At 42.2% G+C, this 23,626-nt stretch overlaps 1 protein-coding gene across 5 annotated transcripts in view; it reads right to left on the bottom strand.

The window, feature by feature from the left end:
• The window catches only part of LOC109473696 (chromodomain-helicase-DNA-binding protein 8-like), a 40,722-nt gene that overhangs the window by 6,362 nt on the left and 10,734 nt on the right, over positions 1-23,626 (bottom strand). For 3 of the 5 annotated variants that reach the window (XM_019773660.1, XM_019773659.1, XM_019773658.1), the window contains 34 exons: positions 21,336-21,673; positions 13,874-13,988; positions 13,142-13,294; positions 12,726-12,794; positions 11,687-11,748; positions 11,433-11,547; positions 11,200-11,286; positions 10,746-10,883; positions 9,892-10,019; positions 9,101-9,289; positions 8,830-8,884; positions 8,652-8,715; positions 8,319-8,431; positions 8,001-8,144; positions 7,713-7,811; positions 7,326-7,485; positions 6,933-7,075; positions 6,513-6,654; positions 6,269-6,387; positions 5,798-5,971; positions 5,387-5,566; positions 5,124-5,231; positions 4,562-4,809; positions 4,297-4,384; positions 4,032-4,143; positions 3,698-3,854; positions 3,394-3,584; positions 2,665-2,788; positions 2,222-2,288; positions 1,953-2,058; positions 1,653-1,774; positions 1,303-1,379; positions 803-1,011; positions 235-451 (listed from right to left, as the gene is read on the bottom strand). In XM_019773660.1, the coding sequence (XP_019629219.1) occupies positions 235-451; positions 803-1,011; positions 1,303-1,379; positions 1,653-1,774; positions 1,953-2,058; positions 2,222-2,288; positions 2,665-2,788; positions 3,394-3,584; positions 3,698-3,854; positions 4,032-4,143; positions 4,297-4,384; positions 4,562-4,809; positions 5,124-5,231; positions 5,387-5,566; positions 5,798-5,971; positions 6,269-6,387; positions 6,513-6,654; positions 6,933-7,075; positions 7,326-7,485; positions 7,713-7,811; positions 8,001-8,144; positions 8,319-8,431; positions 8,652-8,715; positions 8,830-8,884; positions 9,101-9,289; positions 9,892-10,019; positions 10,746-10,883; positions 11,200-11,286; positions 11,433-11,547; positions 11,687-11,748; positions 12,726-12,794; positions 13,142-13,294; positions 13,874-13,988; positions 21,336-21,673 (4,613 nt within the window). The remainder of the gene's footprint in view (positions 1-234; positions 452-802; positions 1,012-1,302; positions 1,380-1,652; positions 1,775-1,952; positions 2,059-2,221; positions 2,289-2,664; positions 2,789-3,393; positions 3,585-3,697; positions 3,855-4,031; positions 4,144-4,296; positions 4,385-4,561; positions 4,810-5,123; positions 5,232-5,386; positions 5,567-5,797; positions 5,972-6,268; positions 6,388-6,512; positions 6,655-6,932; positions 7,076-7,325; positions 7,486-7,712; positions 7,812-8,000; positions 8,145-8,318; positions 8,432-8,651; positions 8,716-8,829; positions 8,885-9,100; positions 9,290-9,891; positions 10,020-10,745; positions 10,884-11,199; positions 11,287-11,432; positions 11,548-11,686; positions 11,749-12,725; positions 12,795-13,141; positions 13,295-13,873; positions 13,989-21,335; positions 21,674-23,626) is intronic. The other 2 variants (XM_019773661.1, XM_019773662.1) reach the window with 2 other exon arrangements.

Raw genomic sequence — 23,626 nt, 5'->3', positions numbered from 1 at the left:
ATGTTTTGCTAGACCAACTTCTCATCTAAAATAATCCGGTTACTTGTATGTTAGAGGTTTTTGCAGTCACTTCTGTACTGTATCATTACTGCTAACACCAAAATTTCCTTAGTTTAATAGTTTTGCAAACATGTCCATTTTTCTCAGACCGTGAACTTTTGCTTACAGTATTTTGTAACTCTTAATGTAACTCATTACGCTGAAGGGTGTCTGATCAATACAAAAGTCACATACCTGGACATCCCGAGAAGCAGATTCTTGTCGTGTTTGCCACACTCCCACCAGTCGGGCAGGTCGTGTGAGGGCAGGCACAGCTTCAGCCTCTCCTCCAGCTGAGGGTGGGTCAGGACCTCCTCACGCACCTTCCTCAGCAGGTCGATACGGAACAGGCAGCGCGAGGCTCGCTCCTCAGTGATGGGCTCCACGTACAGGTTGTTCATCTGCTGCTCTGCTTAGATAGAACGTACAAGGACTGCTGTTAATGGTGCTCATGTACACAAACTTGTAAACCATTATGCACAGTTATCTACAGGAGTGGCGATGACAAGAGTGAAAAATTTTGGGGTGGCTGGGAAAGTTAACGAAGAGTTGGGTGCAAGCGCAAGTTTTCAAGACAAGGGATGAACAGCATAAGTTTTCTAAGGCTTGTACAAAGCAGTACTTTCAACTCATCTACACATGAAGCAGACAACAAATATTAACACAAAATCTAACACAAAACACCATAGAAATGAGAGTCAAAACCATTCACTTAAATACGTGATGCACTGGAGTTTCGAAACAGAATTTTTTGGTGCCAAACCTTCATCGCTTTTCCTCCTGCGGCCACAGACACGCTCACACATGGCGCGGAAGGCCAGGTAGTATTCCGTCATGTTCTGGTCGTACTTCTTGTCCAGCCGGGCAATACTGCGGAAGCGATCCCAGGCGTACTGCTGCTTGGTGCGGTCAAACTCCACACCAAACGTGGACACCACGCGGTAGAAGTCTGCTTCCTCTCGCCTGGACCACCTGAAATAAAAATGTTAACAATTTCTCTTTGCTCCTCATGTATCCTTCCTGACTTCAAACAATACTTTCTTTGCTCTTTTTCCATATAACATAAAACATATATCACAGTGAAGGTACACCAAATAAACAATTATAGTACCATAGGAATCAACAATGCAGTTTTTTTCAGGATAATGACTTAAGCTTTAAAGCTTGTCAGGAAATGCTTAAAAGGCATTTCCTTACAAGATGCTTCCCATCAATGAGATGCTTCATAAAGGTTAAGTTAGGTAACACTTCTTTGGAGCATACCTTTGGGCCATCTCTCTTCGCCGCAGCTCTTTTTGTCTGATGGCCTCCTCAAAGCGTTCCTTTCGCAGCTGCTCTTTCTGTGGTGGATTGATGATGAAAAGGTGATCAACGTCCTTCGCAGTAAAATGTATCTCGTATAAACTTGATAAGTCTCTTTCAGGACCATGGTGGGTTATTGTCCAAGACATGACAGCTAATAATAATGCCCACACTTACTTAATTGTCTAGAAAGAGCGACTGCCATTTTCTATTTTCCATTCCAGTTCCATTCAAAACCTTTTAGATAACTGTCAGATTGTGTGCTTTCTGCAAAGGGAAAAATGTTGCTTCCAAGTGGCATAATGGCCTACCTTCTCCCTCATGGCAGCCTTCAGTTGCTGTTTCTTGTGACTTCGTTGGTAAGAAGTGATGATACGGCGGAGGCGAGTGTTCATGTCTGATGGAGTGGGGAATGGCAGCTTCCCATCATTGACTGAAACAAAAATATGGCAGATTCCAGTAATGATTGCTACTGCAGATAACCAAAAATCCACCAGAGGGAGCTTTCCTACTTCCTGTTCTAAACTTCGAGTCTCGTGGAATTTTGCACCCTTACTCCGTTTAGCTTCTGCATTCAAACTACCATGGATGAGTTCAAATGGCAGTTTTACCTGTGGGGTCAATGTCCTCCATGATTGGCTGCCTACGCCTCCTGCTTTTCCGAGGCGTGTCCTCATCATCATCATCTCCTAACAGGCTGTCAGGGTCAGAGTCCTCCTGTGAAAGGTAAACATGCTTCCAGTTATTCACATTCTACTGTTTACTTCAATATCATGTATCAACATAAATGAATTTGAATGCTGCTTTATCAGCTGTATCAGCTGTTTGAAACTACATGTATTTCCACCTCATATCTTATCTGTTCTGTTCTACTACGTACCTCATCATCTTGGTAAGTCTTTCTCTTTGGCTTGTATTCAGGGTCCTGGTCATCATCGTTGTAGCCCCTGTACAAAACAAAGAGCACTGTTTAGAGAACCAAATCACTGGGAATCATTCTTGTCTTCACTCTCAGTAACCTACAGGAGCCTAGACATTACATCTTGTATCATGAGCCTATGACTGTTCTTTCATGTACCACAGAAGATGAATCTGAGCACCACTGATCCACTGTGTTCTCCGGTTCATAACAAATCATCACCAGATTAAATCTACAACAGAAAATTTACTACGTAAACATACAGGACACAGGAAAGTGGCGGGCTGCCATCAAACCTCAGTGCAAGCACGTCTAACCCTCAGGAGAAGGGGAAACAACAGACGAAGGACAGTGAGTGTGAGTTTTAGAAAAGACAAGTGATGGAGACAGACTGAATGACTTACACATCGTCCACATCGGCCTCCTCCTGGGCCTGCTCGGCTGCCATGACCTTCCCGTCTGGCGGCCCACACCTCGTCAGGAAACACAGCATGGGGTCTGCCCTGATGAAGTTGTACTTCTCATAGCCTCCAGAAAAACAAGGGGTAAAAACAGTTTGTTAGCCAAGGAACTTGCTGGCTACTGAGCTGACATTGGAGGTAGAGACAATCTTGTTCAGATATCGATCATTGACATCACATTTGTGTCAGTGTCTAACGCGTGCCATGTGTTGTAATCATCACAAGATGGTTTGTTGATCTTTGGGACTCTCAAAATAAAAATGTTGTATGCCATGCATACTTCAGTCAGAATTCAACAGGAAATAAAAAACACCAAGCAAAATTCATGCTTGTGTTATGTAAAACTTTTTAGGGAATTAGGAAAGGATTCTATTAAAAGAATGCAAAGCTGGGATGAAAACAAACCCAATGGCAGGCACCTCAACACATATGTGAAATCAAGATCAGGTCGCTTTGGAATACCAGGGGCACAACCTAATGATATGTCAAACCAATACAAAGCAATATGAAATAAAAAGAAGTTTGGCCTGGATGGAGGGGCAAATAAGCTTTTTCCAAATCCACCATGCAAGTTTTATAACCTCAAAGGAAAAACAATACAGTGAATCCAAGTATTGCATAAACAGTTTAGATTGAATGGCTTTACATTAGGCTGTGGCACTGTGTCCATACCATGCTTGAAGACCCCGATTAGGAGTGACTTGTCAGCCTCCTCGTCCCACCAGCCGATGGGGGGCTCCCCCTCAGGGATGGGCACCTGGATGTCCAGGCTGGTGTGGCTGGTGCCCCCCCAGATGGCCGCAGCATACTCTCCAATCACCTCCTGTTTCAGGTAGTACAGCATACGTACTCTCAGCAGCACTCTGGACGGGAAGAAAGGAATTCAAGTTACAACTGACATGAGCCTCTGAAATTCTTCTAGCAATACACTTGTTTTGCACGTCACCCAACCAGAGTGTTCAGTAATGGTACTCACTTGTTACAGTGGTGCTGGAGATGCCTCTTGTACCCAGGGTCCTGGAGGAGCTCTTCTGTGTTGATCTTCTGGGCCCACTCCATGTCCATGGATGGCAGAGACTTGTTGTCCTTCTTCTTCTTACCCTTACGTCCACGAGGCACAGGGGCGGACAGACCTGCACAAGGTTAAGAAACAAACAGTATTTGTCAGGCGATACCAACTGCAGAAGATCATTAAGAGTCGACATAATTTCTGTTGCAGAAAATGCTTTTAAAATGGTTTCTCTATTTCCACAAGTTTGGTATGTAGCTTCTCAGTTGGAGTTACATACAGAACTAAGAACAAAACGTACCTAAGTGGTTCTTGTAGTTCTTGACAGCACCGTCCACAGGAGGGGTGATCAGGTCCCAGATGAAGGCCTTGATCTTCTCATCACCCTTGTAGTGCTGCAGACAGTACATCAGCTGCGTGGAAAGAGGTGGATTTGGTCAGGGTAACACAAAGAGACACCATCTTAGATTCATAATTGAAAAAAAGGAAGGTTGCACTGTTTTGGCTGATAAAAAGCTCTCAAAACCATTATCCATTTTTCAAAAACAAGGACTAAGCAAACTTACCATGGTCCTTGCTATGGACTCCACTTCTTGCTCTGACAGTTTTCTCTTGAACCTTCCAGTGCGGAGGATGTCAGACCACCTGCCCCATCTGTAAGTAATAAAAGATATTAAATATCAAAACCCGTTCATCTCCTGGAATTTGAGATAGTGGAGCAATGGAGCTGTACATTTTTGTGCATCAGCCTTTTTTTGTACATGTTTTAAGCTTCAGTTGCAAAATACTGTTTTATATCCTTTATGTCTCATTACAGAAAGTAATCCTTACCCATAGACAAGCAGGTTCTTCTCCACTCTGAAACACTCCACTCTACTCCAGCCAGAGCCATGTCCTCCAGATCTTGTTGATGACTTTCCCTTGTCCTTCTTCCCCTTCTTCCCCTTCCCACCACCCTCTGACTCAGCGTCAGACTCGATGGTGTCCGAGTCGCTGAAGTCCAACATGTCGTCAGTTGCACTTGTGGCGTACCGCTTGGTCTGCTTCCGCACACGGGGCATCTCAATGATCCTGTCATCCTGTGGCAGAAAAAGGGGTCAGCCATGTTGTTGAACCATTCTCTTTGTCATGAAGAGCCATCTAGAAGCTGTACAGCAAACTGCAGGGTCAATGCCACACAGGTTCAGCAGAAAAAGCCATATCTTCAAATCTTTTTATTTGTAACAAATTTCATTGGTACAATATTTTATCACTATCGGACAACTAGATGTACTAAACATTTTCTTTTAATTACATTAAAAATCTAAGATGTACAAAACAGACAATTTGGAAATCAAAGAAGATTACAAATGCTACAATCAGGACAGCAATGAAAGAAGAATCAATGCAATACCCTGTTTAACTCCTCCATGTCCAAGTCTGCCTTCTTGGCCCATTTCTTCCAGAAGTCAGGGTCGTCAATGTTGATGTCTGTGCGGTTTTCACGCGACACAAAACTGGCCTGCAAGGAAAGAATCATGTGTATTAAATTTAAACACAACATTTAACAATTCTTATATGCTTCATTCAAATCAAACTGAAATTGAGTTATCACCTCAAGCGATTTACTGTTTAAACCTCACACAGGAATCACATGAACATCAGTATAGGCTGTACCTTGGCAAAAGTCGATCCCTTGCCCTCACTCTCGATGGTGATGACCTGAGTTCTCCTCTGTAAGATCTGCTCGATGTCCTCCTCACAGAACTTGTCAGCGTCGTTGTCCTCCATCAGGGCTCCGTACGCTCCCTTCCTCAGCAGCTCTTCTATCTCCTTCTTAGAGAGCTGCTGTTTTTCCTGCAGTGAAAAGTCATTGTAGTCAAGGAAACTTCATTTTCCACAACATATCCCAATCTACTGTTCATATGCCTGTTATATTCTTGCCTAAGCTTGGTGTTTCTGACTTAGGGAGAAGAAATGCTACTGCATGAGTTTTTCTTCAGTGTTCAGAAGTAGCCCTTGTGGCTTTGCACTCAGCAAATCTTGAAAAACAAAGATTACATTAAAAAACATGAAACCCAACATTACCTGTGTCTCCCTGGCCCCTGAAACATTGTCCCTCATGCTCTGGAGCACAGCCTTGTCCAGTCCCAGCTTCAGACTGGCTCGGTCAAACATGTCTCTCTCGTACGTGGCCCTGGTCAACAACCTGTACACCTTCACTGACTTGGACTGGCCGATACGATGACACCTGGCTTGAGCCTGCCATGGACACAGTGTGTTTGCTTTATTTTATGACACAAGCACCTGCATTTTTACACTGTATTTGTGGCTCACAATGAAATCACAGAAGAGTCATGAATAATGTTCTTTGATGCCAAATACAGCTCATTGTGTATCATGATTGATTCTTTAACTACAGGAGTGCAAAAAAGTTATATTGAAAGAAATGCACCATAAAGAAATCAACAAACCCAAATTGTTAGTGGCATTCAGTGACTCTCCAAAGGCACATGATTTTAACAGTGACTTTACACTAGGGCATATCTCTACCCATACCTGGAGATCATTCTGTGGATTCCAGTCTGAGTCGAAGATGATGACAGTGTCTGCTGCTGTCAGGTTGATCCCCAGACCTCCGGCTCGGGTACACAGCAAGAACACAAACCTGTCTGAGTCTGAAACATAAAAACAAATAGATTTACACCAACCATTGAAAATACTGCAGTATAGTTGAAATAAGTCAAACACATGAGGGCTAATTTACGGAGAATTCTGATTAGTACCCTAAAACGTGACTGACCTGGCTTGCTGAACCTGTCAATGGCGGCCTGTCGTAGGTTTCCCCTGACACGGCCATCAATCCGTTCATAAGGATACACGTTCTGTACCAGGTAGTCTTCCAGGATGTCCAGACAACGAACCATCTGGGAAAATATCAGGACCTACACGGAGGAGGGACACAGAATAATCAAACAGGCTGAAAGTAAACTAGGATAGATACATGAGCAAATGGCTTGTGTGCCACTGAAACTCAGAATGTTATCGCGATTAATTCTTACATTCTAGGTATTGTCAAAGCTTGCTAGCCTCTGTATAAATGTGCTGCAGTTAACTTGGTTTTTATTTTTTTCATACCTGGTAACCATCAGAGGAATGTACATCTTACAATAGGAGATACACTTTATGTAATCAAGTTAGGAAAAAGGAGTCCGCTGCCCACCTTATGTCCACCTGCCCTGAGTTTAGGTAGCAGCTTGTCTATCAGCACAAGTTTTCCTGAAGCCTGCACCATGCAGTGGAGGTATTTTCCATGGTTTTCACCATGCTGCTCCTTGTATTCTCCCAGAATCTTCTCTTCAGCTCCTGCATCAAAGCCACAAACATTGAGTTACAAAATCTTACTCTAGAAATGTTGTTATGCAAGAAAATATTGACATATTTTGATAAGTTTACAGCATTCATACAGCCTGACTGTCCACTTACACAATCATACACTCACTGTCACTGACTCCCTATCCGGTTTATCCAAGTGTATCTAATGGTAATGAAATTACTAAACTAGGATGATGTGCCACTGTGTTGTGATTGGATTAAAGCTGAGCTGGGGACCGACCGTTAATGAGGTAGGGGTGATTGCAGCATTTGCGAAGTTCCATCATGGTGTTCATGAGGTTGGGTACGTTGGAGGAGGAGCCGCAGCCCTTGGCCAGGAAGGTGAAGTTTCTCTCCAGGATGGCACGGTAGTACTTCTTCTGGATGTTAGTCAACTCCACCTGCCGATGTCACAACGTACAGTCTTAGAAAACCAAAACTCAAAATTCGTCTAACCACTTTTGACACAAGAATATGCAGAAAGCTTTCTAGTATAACAAATTCAAACTACATCAAAACTTGTTGAAGTATGTCACAATTCTGCCGTTTCCAATGCATTTGTAACTACATTGACTCAGATAATGCCAACCATCTTACTCCAGTGAGAAGACCAAACACACAATCTCACCTCAATGATTGTCTCCTCCTTGGGAGCCAGATTCTTCTCCACATCCTCCTTCAGACGTCTCAGCATCATGGGTTTCAGGAGCGCCTGCAACTTGGACACCTGGACAAAAACAGTAGTCACGTCAAGTCACAGCCATCCTTCGTTACTTGATGTTTCTTCTGTCTTTGTCTTTGAGATTTGGAGCCATTTCAGTCCTTATTGCTTTGTCTACCATTTTTAAGGTTATCAAGTACAAAGAAGTAGACAGGTAACTGATGAAGTACACCCAGGCTGTACACACTAACTGACCTGGTCTTCTGTCTTCAGGTCGCCAAACTCAGACAAGAAGTCAGCCTCGGAGTCAAACTGGTCAGGTTCCAGGAAGTTGAGCAGACTGAAGAGTTCCTCCACGTTGTTCTGTAAGGGTGTGCCTGTCAGCAGCACTCTGTGTTCCTGGGGTGTGGAAATAAACAGTTGTGCTGTGAGACAAAGTTAGCAGTCCATTCTTGCTTTCACATCACCAGCTTACATTGGACATTTCCTACAAAACCAAACTATTTCAGGGAGAACCATTGTCTTTAGAGGTTTTTGCAAAGATCCTTTCAAACATTTGCCAAAACCACTCACCAAGTCAAGGATCTTGAGTCCCTCCAGCAGTTTGCAGTTCCTGTTCTTCAGTCGGTGGGCTTCATCAATGATTACAGCCCTCCATGGGATCTCACGCAGCTCCAGGCAGTCCGCTGGAGAGGAAAGTTTTATCATTAGGACTAGGGGTGGTATATGAAAGTCATGGCATGTTCTCCTTCTAAGTGACACCCAGAGGTAGCTTAGGGCTTCTATGTTATCTGTCTGCAGTTCACTGCATGGATGCCAGGTGGCTCTTCTGAACACAATATTACACGGGGAGTCAAACCAACACAAAATACAACTGCAAGATACAAAATACAGCAGTACACTTACAGATGATAACCTCGTATGTTGTGATGAGTGCCTGGAACTTGTAGCATTCTGGAAGAATATTGCCCTGAAAAACAAGCAATACAGGGTTACTTTGGCTTCACTGATGATAATGCAAAAATGTGTATTGTGTAAACTATGAAATATAGAGACTGTATTAACTTTGTAGATAGTTACTTACCACCTCATCCCTGTAGAACATCTCATACCGGTGGATCATCTGCCTGCTAGCAGAGCTGGAAGGGAGATGAAAGATTCTCCATGTATTCTGTACCACACAGCCATTCAAATCAACCTCTCTTTGTCAAAAATACCGGACATTTTCTTTCTTAACTCCTCAACGCATAACTAACCATTTCCATTGCTCCTAACCAACTTGTCGTAAAATAATATAAATGTAACATGATTAAACAAATTCTTCACATTGCCTTTAAGTTTAAAACTGGTCTTACCTCCCATGGTACACCACTACGTTGACATTTGTCCAGGTCTCGAACTCTCTCTGCCAGTTGGCAATGGTGGAGAGTGGGGCGATGATGAGGAAGGGTCCCAGGATGCCTTGCTCCTGTATTTCCTTCAGGAAGGTGATAGACTGGACTGTCTTCCCCAGACCCATCTCATCAGCAAGTATACAGTTACGTCTGGTATAAGAAACAACAGGTTCAAGTGTTAGAGGAGCCAAAAATTATGCTAGCGTGTAACAAAGGTCGGCAATGTTGCATACTCAACCAAAGACTGAAAGGTCAAGATCAGTAAAGAAGAGGCATGAGGTTATGAAGAGGTACTTTGTCATATAAGGACAGATTGTATGACAACCTTGCTCAAAGTGTTAGTCATGTAACAGGTTACAGAAGCAATAACAGCTCATTTGAAGGGAAGACAGTTTGTAGTATTATCTTCCTATTTATGCGTAATATACATAATATTTTCACCTGTTCATAAAGGCTAGCTATGAGGATTATATTTTGCATCCGTCTCAATGTTGCATACTCAACCAAGGACTGAAAGGTGAAGATCAGTAAAGTCTGACTATTGCTGGTCTTTCCAAGAACACCTCATACTGTAACAAAACTTTCTTCTCTGCAATCCTCTACTGAGCCATTAAAATCCCATTTTGTGATTTTCTAGCTAACCAATTAGTGATGATTAAAAAATAAATTAACCAGTTGGACATCAGGATGGAACAATTAGCATGGAGGGAGAAGTTGATTGAAAGTGTAATCTGTGATTGATGGGACCTCACCTGTTGTACCAGTTGAAAAGCAGCCAGTTCACACCCTCCATCTGGTACTCTCGAAGCTTGTTGTCATTCTTGTAGGTCACGTTTGGATCCAGCTGATGCCATGCCTCCGGCTCTGGACGCGGCTTGGCCTGGCGACGCACACAAGAAAGGGATCTCAACGCAAGAACAATGCTCTTCTTCTCCAATACTCTGTGTATACACTAACAACAGTGAACAAGCCGCAGGCTTTCCAAAGATTGACATGTTTTTCACTTGCTGCAAGGGAGAGGCATAAAATCACACAACAGTAGCAGCGTGGACAATGGACTTTCTGTCATACCAGCTCATTACAGACACCAATATAACTAAGCATGCTGACACAACTGTCAAATATAGCAATTAGGACATACCCAGGGTAATTCCAAGCACACCATTAACTACTGCGTTATGAGCACCAAGCTGTGAAAAGCAATGGTTGCCTGCCTCCTCAATAGGTGATATGTGGCAGTGATGATGCTAATACTGTATCAACCATCCATCAAGACAAAGTGCAACTTTCTTATGTACACTTGTGAAAATTAAGAGCACCACTATATTACTGCTCTCCGCTATCCCCTCAATACCGATGGACAACATAGCCTGAAACTGGCTAGTCCTGTCCATTGTACCATCGGGCACAAAAAGTCATGCTAGAAGACTTTACAATCACAAGTCTCTTTCTTGCTGAGGGTCTAATTTTTTAATGTGAATCTATGAAGAGACACTTGGTCTCGTGCTATTGAAGATGTACCAATGACTGTGAACATCAGTGTTGAAGAACAGTCTCCCTGCACACATTAGCTCCAGGACCTGAAGTACACTGAAGGACCCCTTACCTCCCGATCCTCTGGTGCTGGAGGCTGTTTGAAGTAGTGGAACTGCTCTAGCTTGTTGGTATCAATGTCCTCCTCCAGTTCCCACGTACTGTCCTCGTAAGGTAGCTGCTGCCACTTCACCAAGTAGTGTGTCACCGGCTGTGGGAGGCATAATAGAGGAATTTAAGCTTCAGATGGATCAAAACTTTACCTTAGGTTCTCCCACACAGCAGCCATCAAGCCTTCTCAACTCGATTAAATCTGAGGGCGGAGCTTCGGCTGTTTTCAGGGTGACAGATACAAAACTGTACAATATGTGACAAGTACAAAATTCATTTTGTTTTCATCTACTCTGCCTATGTGAACAACAAACAAGCCATGATTTTCAGAACACAAAAATGGATGGAAGATTACTCGGCACCTAACAAAATGACATGTTGAAGAAGTCTAGCTTTATTGGTACAAAGAACATTACCTGTCCATTGTTAGGGTCTGTTTGGGTTGAAACATCCAACACTCTGTCCACCTCCACATAGTCAGGGTTGAATGGCTCTTCATCAAACTATGGAAAATACAAGATGTACACATGAACAAACTCATATTTCTGTATAGTCTACATACATTTTTCTACAGTAAATATTGGCATACATGCAGTTTCACTTGAGTGATTTCAAAAGGAAGCTACAAGGAAGAAGAAATTTCTTGTACCTGTTCAAACACATTCACAGTGGAACGCTTGGCCCAGAAACGCTTGATTTTCTGGTGAATTCTCTTGTCCTTCTCCAGTTCAGCCACTGTCTTCCACTCACAGTGAAGATATGAACTGCATAGGGAATGCATGTTAGCCTTTGTTAGGACATCAAATCTTGTTTGAGAACGAGATGGGACTGTGTTAATAGAATTATATGAAGGTTTTACTTCAGATATTTGGACAAAAGGAAAGATAATGAGAGATCACTTACAAGTTCTTGTACTTCACATAGTACTGCTCTATCCCCTGCTGTAGTGCTTCTTCAGTGGAGGTCTGTAGATGGGAAAAGAACCGATATGAAGAATATACAGGAGATTTGGCTATTTGGAGACCTCTTCCTTTCATGTTATACATACCTATTCACTACAGTCACATCTCAAGTCATTTGTTGACATTTAAGAGTCCTACTATGTATATCCTTGTGCTTTTGCCCACTGGCTTTCTTCAAAGTCCCCTTCCCTCTGCCAAGTTTTATTTGGGCAAATTTTCCTTATCTGGGACAACACACACTGAAATGTGGCACTGACTGCTGACAAAAGGCCAACAACCGATTAGCTGGTAGCGTTTCAAACAGTGACATTTGTTTGCCAAAAATATCCTACCATATCCGTAACAACATCTGAAACAAAATAGCCCTGAGCGACCAGTTGCTAAGGCATGATTGACAGCCCCGGCACACACAATCCTCCTAACCTTGACAATCTAACAAGTGCGACCCTGACACCTGTTTCCTTCCTCTGGCAGGTCACACTGAGGCTGTGCAGGTGGGTTTCATTAACCACAGCAAGGAAATGGAGCTGAAGACATGCACTAAGAATCCATTCAAATATACAGCTAACTAGCTAAACTGGCAGAAAAATTAGACTGTGGCAATAGAAAGGGAAATACCCTTGGAGACCAATAATACTGAATAGTACAGACAAACTTATATTCCTTAAAGCTTTCGAGAAACCAACTTTAACTAATCATACAACCTCCTATATTTCCACCATTACTAAGAAGTGAGTGAAAGTCGAATGTACTGGAGTGTACTAGAAGTTTATATATGTTCATTTATGTGTATGTATTATTGTCGACATGTGACCTGTATTTAGCCCAGTGGGCCAATAATGTACAATAAAGGTCTTCTTCAATAACAGAAACACCATTATAAGTGTGTTAACAGTATTTCTACAATAGTATCTAAAGTGGAGGCATTGATACTCAATACAAACTCATACTTAAGGATAGTGATTCAGATCTACACTGACCTCGTCTTTGTGAACCCTGTAGGACAGGATCTTCTCCACAATAACAGCATCATCTTCGTTTGGATTTTCCTAAGGGATAAAAAAGAAAAAAAAAACATAAAACACGACCCCTCGTACCTTTGCTATCGCTTCAACATACCTGATCTGTATCTGAATATAGTCCCAAATATCAGGAAATAATGTATTTCTCAGAGTATGCAGTCATTTTCCAACCTTAAATTCTCACATTTCAGTTTTTCCATACCTTACAAATTGTCCTCACATTTGACTTTTACTCAACCTGAAGTAACTATGTTTCACTGCTTAAAATGCACATTACGAAACAACAAACTCGATCATAACACAGTTCCATTATTTCCTTCTGTTGCCTATGTAACAGTACAGTAACATGTAACATGTGGAAAGTCAACACTCACGTTCCTTACCACATAGAATGGTATGGGCTGTTGGAAGGTGACGTCCCCTCCTCCACCAGACACAACATCCACCACAGGCTCTTCCTCATCACCGGACAGATGGAAATCATCGATGTACGTCTTCCGCTTCACGTTCCGCGTAGAGCGCCGCTTCTGGGGGAGATCCGGCACACAACAAAGAATTGGAGAACGCATTTGATGCAGAAAATTAGGCCGCTTCTTGGTAGTGAAGGGGATATAGCTCTTACAGCATTATCGAGGTACCAATCGATTGATCCAAGTTTTAGCACCCCAGGCCAATTAGATCTGGGGCTTTACCAATGTAGCAAAAAGATAACTGATCATACCACAGATATCCTTAATTGTCCATAAGTGGATTTCTATTGCTGTCTGTACTGCCAAATCAATACGTGCCAGAGGAATGGCAATTATGAAGGGCAATAGTGTCGCACTTCCAAAATAGTTGGATGGTGAAAGTACCCACATAATGGTGTGTACGTATTTTACTGGATATGGAACATCTCACAACTAACTCCTACCATAAACTTTTACTACTGGAAAACCTCCTTGGGTCTCAATATAAGATCCTTAATAGACATCACACCTCCGAGCAAGAACTAGGATTTTATGCCTGACAATATCTTCTTGATGCTGTGGTAAGATTGGGTGATATTATCTAGGTTTGATTTGTGCTTTTTTCTTGTTAATCGATGCTGCATGTTTCATCCTTACCTCCACCAGACTGTCCTCAGCACTGGGGGAAGGCGGAGGGGTTGCGTCCAGGTCCGATCCATCCGAGTCGTCCTTTCTTTTTCGCTTCTTGCCCTTGAATAATGTGGCTGGAGGCCTGCGGACATAGGGCAACACAGTTCATCACGTCACCTGCCAATATCGGCCACCCTAAAATTTGCTGAGACCACAAAACACACTGATGGCTCATGGCAATGTGCAGGCCCCACACCATCAGCCATCTGGCCTGATGGGCCTATTTGGCAACTCAAATCCCTGCACCTTAATCTCTCCCCTGCCTCTTATTACACTTCAAGAGACTTTAACTATAACTTACAGGGCCATTAATTACACCAGAGATTAATAACACAATGAAATAACTGGGACAATGTGTGAAATGTAGCACAGTATTAACCCTCTCTGCTTCGAAAGGTTAGGTACTAGACCAACTGTAAAATAGTTGCTTTTGGAGGTATGTTACGATCTGAATTCATTTCACACCCTCCCTCGCACTGAAGAAAACCAATAACACTAAAATACGCCATAAGGAACTGGAGTCCAATTCCCCCGCCGCCCATCGGCGGAATTACCCAGGGCTGAGCAACATTTAATGCCTTTCATTTCTGCGGCTGAATCCTGTTGTGTCAGCAGTGCACACTCATTGACACTTCCAATTGTTCCAGCAGGCCACCGTCCAACCTGGTCCCTCTCTAATGTAAAATTTATCACAGCAATATTGAGCCATACAGCAATTATTGATTCTGGCCCCACCAGGAGAGATATCCTGCCAGATCCATTTAGAGCCCTGACAGGCCGAGAAAGGAAAACAGTGTAATGGCTCTATCTGCACAACTACCACTCATTTCGCACATCCCGAGCCCCCCATCACACACCCAGAGATGGATGGCAATGCCGACACTTCTTAAAAGCGTTGGTAGAGCCGCAATTAAGAACAAGTAGTCGTGGGAGTGATGGCTTTCCTCCTCCACCATCTATCATGGATCTTGCGTGGCAGATTTAAGCTCCTGGCCAGCTGCTTTACAAGCCCCAATGGGAATTACAGGGCCTGATCCCTGCCATCCACCACTTCGCAAAGCTGCTGGAATTCTAGGTCAACAGTTACAAGTGACAAATGTCGCAAAATGACTGCAATATTTCATATGCGCACACCATGTGGCATTTTTGCAAGCCAGCAATTATGGAATACTCTGGGGTTTTCCTGCTGCAAGAATGTATGCTCCTGCACTGGGCAAGATGATAAACTACTTTTTAATGGCCACTCAGTAACATAACTTATTCTTATCTAACTGGCAAACTTGACTTGGCAAGGAAAAATCTTTATCTCTGTGATTCATGGCCACAATTTCCACACAAGGGCTGTGGAAGGTTCCAAACATTAACTCGCAGATGTACCGAATACATCATAATAATCTGCCATGAAATAGATTCTGTCACTATGATAATCAAATTATAAATAAAGAGGTTATGAAGAGGTACTTTGTCATATAAGGACAGATTGTATGACAACCTTGCTCAAACTGTCAGTCATATAACAGGTTACAGAATAACAGAGCTCACTTGAAGGAAAGATAAGTTTGTAGTACTATCATCTTCCCTATGTATATGTGATATTTTCACCTGTTCATAAAGGCTTGCTATGAGGATTATATTTTGCATCGGTCTCACTTAACTCCTGTGGAAACCACCTGTTTGGCATTTTCAGTTCTGTGACTTCTTGACATTTGCAGCTGACCTACATTCCACAAGAAAAATTCACCACTGACAGAACTTGGACATCCAATAAGCCCGGCACCTCTCCTGTGCTGAACACATTACACCGGATCAATGGAACGCCAACATCAATAAATAACCTATGACCCCTTCATAACTCACCTGTCTTACAAACGAGTCAGCACAGTTTCCTTTAGGCATGTTTCAAAAACTTTTTTCCTCAAATTCCTGAGCTTTCTTTCTTTTTGAAAAGCACCTCTTGCTTCCTTCAATCCGTAGTCTACAAAATTTTGTAACTAGAAACAGTAAACAATAAACTACCCTGAGGGAGACTTAACCATGAGTCTATTAATCTCCCATTATCAATTAGGTGAGAGCATCAAAGAATGACCTCAACACTTCCTCATGGAGGTAATGAATGAGGGTTAATGGGGTTAAACTTCACAGTCTCCCTGTAGGAGAGGATATCCCCTGTATCCATCTGTCTAGACTTAGGTTAGATATGTGCTAAAGGGTGCATTTCCAGATAGTGAAGGGGGCTGTTTTCATCTTTCTAATATAGAACATCCTCTGTAAACATCTACAGATAAAAAAAATGGATGGAAACAAATTTTGAATATCAGAGAAAATGGCAGAAATTAGTCAAGTATCCCCGGATGATCTTCAGTGTTTATATCCTGGTTTACTGGTTGTTTGGGTGAACAGTAGGGAACTCGAGAATGTACATAAATAGGGAAGATGAATCACAGCTATAGGCTGGGCTACCCAGGAAGTAGAAAACTATAGCATGTATAATGGAGAATTGTTTTACAAGATTTCTTATGCCAAACATCTTTAAAAGTAATGATATTTCTTTGAATTAAGTTGACAGAATGAGAACATGCCATTGAATATTTGCTACTGCCATATGCCATTTGCTCTACTTTTATATACACCCCAAGAAAGGTGGTCACAACCAAGTTTCCGACACACTTGAAAGGGTTGGTTCACTCAACAACCAGATTAGAAACATGACACTTGGCTCAAGTGATGTTACCTTCCCCACTCATACCTAATATTTCACGGTCAATGCAAATATTTGTAAACATCTCTTGATTTTGCTTGTATTACAAAGTGACAGGCAACTTCAGTGACTAACAACTACTAGTAATATTTCTCCTCTGTTTCACAAAGTCCCATTCCAGGTTAAGTTTTGGGACTTTCATCATCATCAGGACATACAAATAGTGGGCGAGGAGGGACTGCATCCAAGGAATGTGGCTGAAGTCAAGACATTACAGCTGATGGGGTCACTTCAGGTCAGACTACAGGGTGTGGATTTCAGGTTGACCCCCTGGGACAGCTGGAAATACTTGCTATGGACACTGTAAATCAGCATACTGCTGCCATCTACAATTTTGGGTGATTCTTCCTTATCTCCAACATCAAATGAATAAACATGATTGTCTGTAAGAATATCCATTAGCAGAGTCTACAGGAACATTATATAACATATTATAAATGCCAGCTTTAAAAGTTACCGCAATATTTGATGACAGAAATTACTGTTACAGTCCAAGTTCGTCCCATGGTCACTTCTAGACAGGGGTGGCATTTCAAGGACTTCTGTCCATCCTTTGATCACATCACCAATTGGGACAATTTCACAGTTATGAAGAATGAATTCATTGTAGCTTTGTCCCCGAGGAAACATACAGTACTATAATCAAGTCCTTTTACCGGTATCTACTATATTACACTGCCTTACTGTTATGGGTAAGACACATTTCAAGGTACATTTCATGGTTATGAGAGAAACAATTTTCTTTGTTAATAATTTCGACACAAAACCTGGATGTCACATTTACACAGTGATAACATGTTGCAAATGCTTATAATTATAGTGCTGTTCTTGCTTCTTTACATCCCCCTGTCACCAGCTTAGGGCTTTATAACAAGCTTCAGTGCATGTTGTAAGCTTGCTGCATCAGGACAATAGACTGGGACATCCATCTTGTGGCTTGTGTCCTGCAGATCCAACCCCTCAGGTGATAACACACATTTGAATTCTGTACACAAGGGGGCTGACCTCTTTATTTTGCCATGGAAGGGCTGAATAGCTGCTAATGTTTAGAATCATGTGTCTGTATGCCTTTGTATCATGGAGGCAGATCTATACCTTCTCTGCCATAATCTAATTTTTGTAGAAACCGCTGAAGACAGATAGTATCAGATCTTTCCTGGGGTGTGTGGAGGAAAAGCAGAGCATCCCCACTCCCTGACCAACCTCCATCTTTGTTCTCATTGGCCAGGTCAGGCTTGTCTTACTCCATTTACGTCATCCATTCTGCAAGGCACTGTAAGTCTGGAAATGTTTTTGGTGGTTTTATTTTCACAGAGGCCAATCCACCCCAAATTTATTAGACTGCGAATATGTTATTTCCAACGTATTACTGCTGCACCAAGAATAGTTTCAACCACTACAAGAACCTCCTTTTCCCTCCTATTGAGAAATAAAACCACCACCAAAGAAAATGGATTTACAGTAGAGCTCCCTCCCACACTTCTGAGAATCATTAGCATAAGAAAAGCTATGGAGAGTCCAGCAGCAACCTGCCACCTCTGCCACCCACTTCTTATGGCTGGGTTTCATCTGCCACAAATGAAGACTTTTTTTTTCTTTCAGCAATGGGAAGCTAATGGGAACAAAGTGGAGTAGAGAAATCATCCAGGCTGTTCCCTGGGGGAGGATCCCTTTGCCCTCACTACTTCCCACTCAGACCCATTAAACAATTTACGGCTCCAGAAACAATTACGATTTACTTCCCCTGGCCTATCGCAGTCCATAAACCAAACCGCCGCGCCCAAAGAGCTGTCCCCGCTAAATTTGACGAAGTTGGCTCTAATCAAATTTTGCTGCTGCAAACTAATTTAGTGGGGACTGGGGAGATCAGTCAATAATCAGGCAAGTGCCTTTTTCTTATTGCTGTACATAAGGTGCATCATTACCAAGCTGCGTCCATTTGTTAGGCGAAGAAAGTGACCAGAGATGCTCCCATACGTGACCTTCTAAGCCAATAAACAAAAAAGCAGCCGAACATGCTGTCCTTACCAATTTTCTTCAACAGCTATGTCTGACTGCAGAAGAAGTTGGTTACACCTGCTCCTCTCCAGTCCGGATATACAGCCAACTGCTGACCAACATTTTCATCCACTACCTTTTTCTATTACAAAACCTGGTAACTGTTTCAATGACTGGTCCACCAAGCACGGTATAAGAGTCAGTAGCAAGTCTTTACAACAGTATTCATCACAACACCAGGTGGAGGTCCTTCAATACAGCTAAGTTACAGTTTTCCATGCCTCTTTAATGCTCAAACTTGTATGTGGAACAATGTGAAACCTAACAACTAACCACAGTTGCAAGTCTTCATGTTCTTCTTGGTAGAACTGTGGAACATCAAGACTGTATTTTGAAACTGTCCCTTGCTTGAAAGATGGGGAAATCAAAACCAACTTCTTCTATAGGACCCTAGAAGAAATTACTCCCTTTTTAAACTAAGGATTAGTTCTGTTGAAAACTACCAACATGACACCCTGGATTGACCGTAATTCCTTCCATCTCCTTCATTACATGTTACAGCTCACAGTCAAGTACCAACATAAATAAACAAGGACCACCTTGCTACTTAGTGATAGCTTCTGACAGCACACTGCAAGGGATACCTGTACTGTAACAGTCAAGTCGATCGCACTTGATCACCATAAGCTGATAAAGCGTGTGAACAAGATTCAACTGTTGAGTCATCTGGTATTAGCAGATTAGGGCCTTGACTTTGATCGCTTGTTACAGTGTAATCCCACAAGAAAACATGCCCTGTACAATACCAATTAGCCCTCAATTATACACTTAACTAGGGCCTCTCGGGAGACATTGGGTGGGCTGCCAAGCATACCAGCTCACAAGACTTCTTCAAGGAGCATGTGTCAAACAAGGCAGCAGCCATGACTTGTAACACGGCGTGTCGTGTTACGACATTGGGAGACTGCCATATACCAACAGGTCCGAAAACGCGGAGCGGCTAAAATCTGACAGTTTGCTGTGACAGGTGGGACTACCATGGCAGAAGCCAGTGGTTTGTTTGACAAACCGCAAGAGCCCGAAACAGTAGATTCTAACTTTTCAAAAGAGTCAAGCCACTTCAGGTGGAGTGGTTGACAGGTTAGAGCAACAAAGGATTTCATCCTAAGTACATGACTTGTTGGGTATGTAGCGCACAATTTGTTCCAAACAAGATACCAGCTATATAATGTGGTTAACGGCTACACTTTTGTGCCTACTGTTTTCAAGATCAAAATAAAGTAGTTTTCAATGGAAGTGTGCAGATTTTGTGGCTGCATGAAATAATAAATACTATTTGTATGAAACAAAACATCTCATTCGCATCTATTTCAATATCTATTAAATTCCTATTTATATTACATGTACTAGTTTTCTTCATCATGACTGACTGACTATGCAACTTGAGGGAGACTTTGCCTCTGCCTGGGAGGAGAAAATGGAAATGCTGCACACTTGGTGACGGTAACTGATGGTTGTGGAATATATGATGTATGGGGGACGTATGAAACCACCAAGCCAGGACTTATCGGCATATGCAGTAGGGGAGGGATCAATGTCTCCATCACTGTACCAAAAATGCAGAGCCATTTCATGCATTAAATAATTTACTTCATGGAAACCCTTTTTTTCAATGACAATGTGCTGATGCATGATTGTTACTGAAACGTAGCTGAACCCCAACCCAAACATCTTTTCCCCTGATCTCAGCAAAGAAGTGGGAGAGGTTCCGTTCCACTACATGCCTGTATCAGCTTTTTTCTTAGAAAGGGGGTAACATGGTCGCTGGTGTGAATGATTACATCCCGCAAGCACTTCTCCTCCCCAAATCCATACCTATAGCCCCAGCAAGCGCAATCCGACTGAACCATCTCCCGCAGATTTGCAAGTAAATTACATCTCAAATAAGCTCAATATTGGCTGAGAGGCACTGCAAGATGGGATTCGTGGCGGGTAGTGGTAGCAGAACTGTTCATAAGGGCTGGAGATATCTGAAGATGAATGATTGCAGCGCCGAATGACATACGGGTGTCAATTTAGAATTGCTGGATGGTGCTAAATGAATTATAACAGTCCTGGTTTCTCCACTATCGGTCCAAAGGCAAATAGCAATTTCAGGGTCAAGAGCACTCCAGAAGCTCAGAGGAGCAAAATTGCATTTAGCAAAAAGGCTCAGCCGTGAAACAAATGGGGAAGAGAACAAGAACTGTCTGGGAGGCCAAGTGACAGATGGAAACAGTATAACAACACAATGATGTGTGTCGACCCGAATCCAACCTTCTGTCCTGTGCACTCCTCCTTCAAATAAAGTACCCACTGTGTAAAATGGCAATAAAACGGGAGAGGGAGGATGTAAGTCATATGATACAAGACATCTGGAGAGGGAAGCGGCAATGGCTTTGGGGCATTTAGGGGCTTGTATTGACAATTGATTTGTGCAATGGGAGAGGCAGCAGAACTAATGGAGAGAAACATGGCACTGAAGGGAGAGCCATCAATCTTATCCCTCCTCTTCCTTGGAGAAAATAATCATTTTATGGGAACTTTTCGTATTACGTTAGCTCAAATGACGTGTACAAATGACTACATGATTTTGCATTTTTTACCACATCAAACTGTGAGGTTGTTACTTACATTTTCACAGCTTTGCCCTTGCTTTTGCTGCTCTTGGACTTGGAGGCAGACTTTGCAGGTGGCTTCTTCTTCTTGTCCTTTTCCTTGGGGTTGGGTGTGGAGGGTTTGGAGGGTTTGGTGGCTGTACTCTCCAGCTGGGAGGACATCCCCGGCGGCAGGCCTGGTGGTGTCACCACCCGGGGGACCTCTGCCACACCGGACTGCTTGGCCTTGTGCATCGCTTCCGCACAAATGCGAGCGGCTTTCTCCTGCGCCTGCTGTGCCTTGCTGAGGCGTTGGCGCTCGTTGTCGTCCATATCGTTGTCCTGGTGGGATGATGGGGGGGTCGGCTGGGAGAACTGTGAAAGAAGGAGAGACGACATTACCATCTGCATCCCACCCAATATTAACTGGTCCCTCTCAACACAATTCCATGCCAGGGTTTTAGTCTTCCACATCACCACTGCTACAATTAGATCAAGACAGGCACAAGAAAATGCTGTAAAACTTGCCCCTGTTGGTACAACAAACAACATGCATGCAAAATTCTACAGAGGAATAAAACACACATAGGTCCACAGTGATGAACATTACATCAATACATCCAACCATCAGCATTCAATTTGAGAATGAATTGTTCATGACATAGCAGTATCCCCAATAAGCTTTCGAATTCCAATATTCAAATTACTTTCTTTTGCTGCATTGAATCTTGTTATTTGAGGTGAGCTTCCCAGCAGTTTTCTTCTCAGAAGATGACCCAAATAAATGCCAAGATTTTATTGTTCCAGCACAGCAGATTCAGTGTTTAGACAGCCATTATTTCTTTTATGTGTTGTCAACAAATGTACATTATTTTCTTCCTTGGACATTTTACATGTACTCCACCCAATCAATGTGCACTCCATAAATAATACTTCACAATGGTCCATATTTTTAAACAGGCTACCAAGACTATTGTAAAAGGAGACCATGAGGAGGTGCCTGGCTGCCTATGATAATCAGCATGGTTTGTGCGAGTCACGTTATACTTATCAAGTACACTTCTGTGCAAGAAAAAAAATTCATACTGAAGGATCTTTCTGAAAATCAAAAACCTCATTAGGCAACACTCGCTTTCTTGCCTCGAAATACGGAAGGATGAACACAATGCTTTCTAACCTGAATGGCTGATGATGCTAGAAATATCATCTACACAATAATACGATATGGTATATTCTCCTAAAATGCATCTCCATTTGTGAAAGAAAAACAATGACTGTACAAAAGTACTTGAAGTCTCAGATCTTACTTAGAAGTCAGTCATTTACAAACTGAAACATGTTGGCTTGTTACCACGCCCAATTTAGGGCCATCAAAATATCAGGAGACAATAAGCTTTTTTTACCTTCGCCAAGAAGGTTATGTTTTCAGGGGCGTTCGTGTATGTGTGTGTTTGTGTGTGTGTGTGTCTGTCTGTAAACATGATAACTTGAGAAGGCCTTGATGGATTGTCTTGATACTTGGTAGGTGGGTAGGTCTTGATGAGACCTCAAAATGATTAGATTCTGGACCCCCTAGCGGCTTATTATGGTACTGCAGCTGAACTTCCGGTTTTGATATCTCATGATCTAGGCATGCTATGGTGATGAAATTTAGATGGTAGGTAGCTCTTGTGCTGGGAAAGAAGTGACGTGAGTTTAGGCCCCCTAGCGGCTTGCTCTGGAACTGCAGGGATAAATTCTTGAAAATATTCAAAAGGGGATAACTCAAGAACCGGTTGACGGATCGTTGTGATTTTTGGTATGTAGGTAGCTTATGTGATGCTTAATATAATTGTGTGACAATTATGCAAATATGGATGTAATTTGCATAATTTATGGGGAAATTCTATAAATCAGCTGCATTCCATGATAGGACAATTGAAGCTTGTGACATTGGTAATTGACAATGAGAGAAACACAGGAAGATATTGATTATGTTAATAATGACTTAATTTGCATAATTAATGAGAAAACTTTATAATCATGTAACGATAACTGCCTGGAATTTCATACTTGTGGTATTTGAAAGTTAAATTGAGGTGAACATCATTAAATATAATTTATTCAAATCAGAACCTCATTTGCATAATTTATTAGGAAATGCTAGAATGCATTGTTTGTTAATATAAGACTGTCTTTTGGTTGAAATTATGATAAAATGATATAATTCATGAAAATTAGGTTCCTATTTCTTAAATCAGGGGGGAATAATCTAATCTAAACTTTGTCAGTCATAAAGAATTAACATCATTTGGCGAAGGTATGAGATCGGGGAACTCTAGTTTTAAT

This window comes from Branchiostoma belcheri, unplaced genomic scaffold, assembly GCF_001625305.1.
Source record: "Branchiostoma belcheri isolate BF01 breed outbred unplaced genomic scaffold, Haploidv18h27 scaffold3, whole genome shotgun sequence".
Lineage (NCBI taxonomy): Eukaryota > Metazoa > Chordata > Leptocardii > Amphioxiformes > Branchiostomatidae > Branchiostoma > Branchiostoma belcheri.
This window is presented reverse-complemented; position numbering and strand designations above follow the sequence as displayed.